Source organism: Orycteropus afer, unplaced genomic scaffold, assembly GCF_000298275.1.
Source record: "Orycteropus afer afer isolate SDZICR_OR568_19922 unplaced genomic scaffold, OryAfe1.0 scaffold00054, whole genome shotgun sequence".
Classification (NCBI taxonomy): domain Eukaryota; kingdom Metazoa; phylum Chordata; class Mammalia; order Tubulidentata; family Orycteropodidae; genus Orycteropus; species Orycteropus afer.
This window is the reverse complement of record NW_006921641.1, coordinates 11,258,694-11,263,661: the sequence shown is the minus strand read 5'-3', so window position 1 is coordinate 11,263,661 and position 4,968 is coordinate 11,258,694. Positions and strand designations below refer to the sequence as shown.

General features: G+C 37.0%; 1 protein-coding gene across 1 annotated transcript in view; it reads left to right on the top strand.

The window, feature by feature from the left end:
* Positions 1 to 4,968, top strand: part of BABAM2 (BRISC and BRCA1 A complex member 2) — an 804,907-nt gene that overhangs the window by 166,798 nt on the left and 633,141 nt on the right. Inside the window, exon 3 of the mRNA XM_007938825.2 lies at positions 3,310 to 3,404. Coding sequence (XP_007937016.1) covers positions 3,310 to 3,404 — 95 coding nt within the window. The remainder of the gene's footprint in view (positions 1 to 3,309; positions 3,405 to 4,968) is intronic.

Genomic DNA, 4,968 nt, shown 5'->3' with positions numbered 1-4,968 from the left:
GTCCTGGAGGAAGTGCAGCCAGAATGCTCCTTGGAAGCAAGAATGGCCAGACTTCATCTCACCTATTTTGGTCATGTTGTCAGAAGGGACCATTCCCTGAAGAAGGATGTCATGCTTGGTAGGGTGGAGGGTCGACGAAAGAGGGGGAGGCCTTCAACAAGATGGATTGACACAATGGCTGCGATGATGGGCTCAAGTATAGCAGGGATTGTGGGGCTGGCGTGGGACCGGGCAGTGTTTCGTTCTGCTGTGCATGGGGTTGCTATGAGTCGGAAACGACTCGACGGCACTTAACAACAACAAGAAATTATGCTTCCTGGCTAAGTTTGGATAGAATGTGTAATCAGGGTGTTTATATTATCTTTACTAGTGTTTCTTAAGGAAACTTGGTGATCCAATGGTTAAGTGCTCAGCTGACAGCGAAAAGATTAGTGATTCAAACCTATCATGGCTCTGGAGGAAGTAGACCTGGCAATCTTCTCCTGTAAAGATTTCATCCTAGAAAACCCTGTGGGGCAGTTCTACTCTGTCATATGGAGTTGCTATGAGTTGAAAATCAACTGATGGCACCAAATAGCAACAATAGTGCTTCTTTGCCATGGCTTGGGCTAGTGCTGTTAGTTAGCTCATTTGAAGAAAGTTTATATTTACTGATAGATGCAGTTGACAGCCTGAGATGGTGTGATAGTGGGTAAGGTGAAGGAAATGGTGTAGATATGTTACTTTGGGTGATTTTAATTCTACACCCAGCTTCTGAAGGTGCTATTTTCTTGCTTAAATTTATTTCCCACAAGAAACATCTGAAGTAATTGTCATATATTTTTCTTTATTGTAGTTTTTGTCAATCTTTAGATACCCAATTCAGAGAATAGAATTTCTTTTAATATAGTGAGCATTTCTCAAAAATATTCTACATGTGATGAACTTTTTCTCTTTCACAGATGTGAAAAAAGTTTAAAAACATGTCTAGTCTCTGAATGTTTACAGTGTATTAGAAAGATCAAGTATATACACTTACCTTGTACTGCTGCATGTTTATGGTTGTATGTGAGTCATCTCCATCACTAAATGTAAACTCCTTGAGGATAAACATCTTTGTATTGACACAATATGTATCACTGTACCTCACATGTAGTATGTATTTATTATGATTTTTTTTAAAATCGGTGGAACAATAAAACAATATGAAATTATTTAGAATTGAATTCTCAAATGTATAGAATAACCAATAATTATTATTGAATTTTAAAAGTAATGATGATCAGTGTGTACAGCATTGATTTAGGAAGCCTTCATACAAGGAAAGGTAAGTAAGTAGGCCCTTAAAGGATAGGTAAAAACTGAGAAAGGAGAAAGAGGTTGATGGCTGTATAGCATAGTATTTGAAGGGCTGGAAGAAGATAAGAAGATCATGTTGACTGAAATGGAAGATTGGTATTGGCTTGTGACAGAGAGAAAGGTGGATAAATAAGTGTTGTTTTGGGATGCCATCAAGTTATTTTTGACTCATAGTGACCCATGTGACAAAGCATAATTGCCCCCATAGGATTCTTTAGGCTGTAATCTTTACAGAAACAAATCTCCAGGTCTTTCTCCTGCGGAGCCTCTGGGTGAGTTCAAACTAACAACCTTTCGGTTAGTAGCCGAGTGCTTTAACCTTTTTCTCCACCAGGGTCACTGCCATGGAGTCGGATCCGACTCATAGCAACCCTTCCGTGGGTTTCCAAGGTGGTATCACTGCAGAAGTAGATTGCCCAGTCTTCCTTCCGAGGAGTGGCTGGTGGGTTTGAACTGCCAGCCTTCTGGTTAACAGTCAAATGCCTTAGGCACTGTGCTACCAGAGCTCCTGTTTAGGGAGGGATAAATAGGTAGGAACATAATGTTTTAGAGGTCTAAAATGCCAGTTTGAAAAGTTTACCCTTATTCCAGCTGATAATAGAAAATCATTGAAGTTTTTTGAGTTAGGAAATTTTGGTACAAAATAGTAGTCTAAGGTTTGTTTGTTCTTTTTTAAGAAGGTTTGTTCTTTCTTTTTTTAAAAAAAAATAATAATCTTCAGTGTTATGCATAATGTGTTGAGCAAAGTTGAAATATTTGTGAGTAGAAGTATGAATATATGGACTAGGTCATATAAGCCTGTATAGAGCTGTTAGCAGTAGGAAATACCCATGTGGCAAACATTTTAGAGGAAAAATTGAGATGACTTGCTTTCTAAAAGAATAAAAGGGGTGTGTGAAATCAGTGATGACCAAAAAATTTCAGCATGGGTGATGAAGAAATAACAGTGACGTCCTTAGAAACAGGGAAGTCCTCTATGGGGTGAGGGGAGTGATAAAGGAGACAGGGGTGAGCTTGTTTTTAGGCTTCCTGAGTTTGATGTTGAATTGCCTGGCACCTGAATGTTTAAATTTGAATATCAGGTGTGTAAATATTGTTTGAGAAGTAAAGTGGACTAATTTAACTGTATATATGTGCACATATATACATGTTCTACACAGATATAAACATTCTTAGACACACACAGTATACCAGGGGTTCATATGTGTGTTAGGTTATTGATACACTAACCAGCTCATTTATATTAGCAGAATGGGAAGGACTGATTCTGGGTGTGAACAGAAGGGAAAAAAAGAGATCTAAAGAAGGAGCCTGAAAAGTGGTAGAAGTACTTACAAATTTGCTGATAGGACTTTGTAATTTTTCTAATGTTTCAGAATAGTCACAACAGTACTGCTCCTGTATCCCTTACTGAGTGCTCACTGCATGCCAGATACCTTGCTAGGCATGTGTCTCTTTTTATCCTCACAACAAATCTGTAACATCAATACTGTTATAACTTCCTTAGGAGAACTTGTGAGTATAAATCTGCTATTTTTGACTCCAAGCCAAATGTCCTTTCTGTAAGCTAAGGGGATGTTTGATTAATTTCTTTAAGGCCAAGACTAGGTCTTCACACCATTAATCCTCAGTTCTGCCTCTCATTAGCAGATAGTAATTGGACAGCATGTTTGAAAAAAAAAAAAAATCCACATGTACTTTGGATGTGACTTTTTCTTCTATTTATCTATTGGTTATTTATACTTATAGTGTATTAAGAGATAATTTTTTTTATCGCATGCTGTGAAATGTTAGTTTAAGAGAGAATAGCAGTTCTTTTACTTAAAAATTAATCACTCAGAACGTGCTTTACAATTTTTTTTTTTCTTAAACTAATACAAACTTGTTTTAGAATCTTTTCTGATATATTACTCAGGACATTTGTATATTAGCAAGGAAATAAGAAGGGTCTGTTATTTTCTTTTATTTCAGGGGATATAATTTTCAACGCCCAATACCCGGAGCTGCCCCCTGATTTTATCTTTGGAGAGGATGCTGAATTCCTGCCAGACCCCTCAGCTTTACATGTAAGTGCCACATTTGGATGATATTTACTTGGTAAAAAGAAAACATAATTGGTTTTTGACAATTGCTTAACAAATAATTTGCCAAATGTGTTTTTTGAATTCCTCTTTTCTCTGTCCTGTGAAGTAAATAAAACTCTTTATCTGCCAAAATAGTTAAATAGGACCTTTTTTTCATTGCAGTTTTATTTTCAGACTATATATATTTTTAAATGAAAGTCTCTGGCATATTGCTTGAAATAATTTTCTTCTTCAGCCACTTTAAAAGTATTTTCTTTGTTTCAATTTCATGTTTCATGCCTGCAGTCAGTTTTCTAATGTTTACTAGCACTTCATCACAGGGCTTGTTAGAAAGGTGTTTCTTGGCTCTTCCAGAGGTTTTTTTTATGTAGAAGTGGAAGTGGCAAATTTGGACTTGTATCGGCATCATCTGAGTATTGGTATATTTTCAGAAGGGTAAAGACCAGATTAAATGTTCTTTATTAAGCAAAATTAAAAACTTTGTAGTTAAAATAAAATGTTTCTGGAATTAAAGCAGGAATACTCACCACTGGGGAAGTATTGAAATAGTACTTGCCAGAGCACATATGGTTTATATAAAAAGTATGGGTTTTGCATAGTTGATGAAGAAAAAAAAATGTGCCATTTGTTTAGATGGTTCTGACTAGACAAAATGTCTCCTTCTCTCCCTTCTAAAATTCAAGTTGGTCTACACTATAAGAGGTTTTTGGATTTTTTTTTTTTTTTTCCTGTCTCCTTAAAGTTTTGTAATGATAAGTTTTAGTGATTTATTTTGAAAACTGACTTTTTTTTTTTTTCCCCAAAAAAAGGGAAGTGTTAAACAGGAAGTATTAACCCAAACTTAAAGAATTATTTTAAATTTTAGAATACAGCTGTAATTATATTGTTGGCAAGAGTAGGATAGGTTTGTTGTAAAGTTTCTAATAATTACATATAAACTTTTACTTCAGTTGATTCTTTTTTCCTTTAACTTGTAACTTGAATATGACCCCTTCAGTTGCTGTCTGTTTTATTATTCACCCCATGTAAACTGAGGAGGTTAGTGAAATAAAATGAAACAGAAGAATCACCACACACCTCTCTATGGACGTTTGTTCTTCTGTTGTTAGGTGCTGTCGAGTTGGTTCCAATCCATTGTGACCCTACAGACAAAACAAAACACTGCCAGGTCCTGTGTCAGCTTCACAGTCATTACTAGGTTCGAACCCATTATTGTAGCTGCTGTGTCAATCCACTTCGTTGAGGGTCTTCCTCTTTTTTGCGGCCCTTCTACTTTACCAAGCATGAGGTCCTTTTCTAGGGACGTGTCTCTCCTGATAACGTGACCAAAGTCCATGAGTTGAAGTCTTGGCCTCCTCACTTCTAGGGAGCATTTGTTGTTGTTATTGCGGTCGAGTCGGCCCCGACTCATAGCGACCCATCCTTGGGTTTCCGAGGTAGTATCACTACGGAAGTAGGATTGCCCAACCTTCCTTCCGAGGAGTGGCTGGTGGGTTTGAACCGCCAGCCATCTGGTTAGCAGGCTAGTGTCTTAGCCACTATGCTA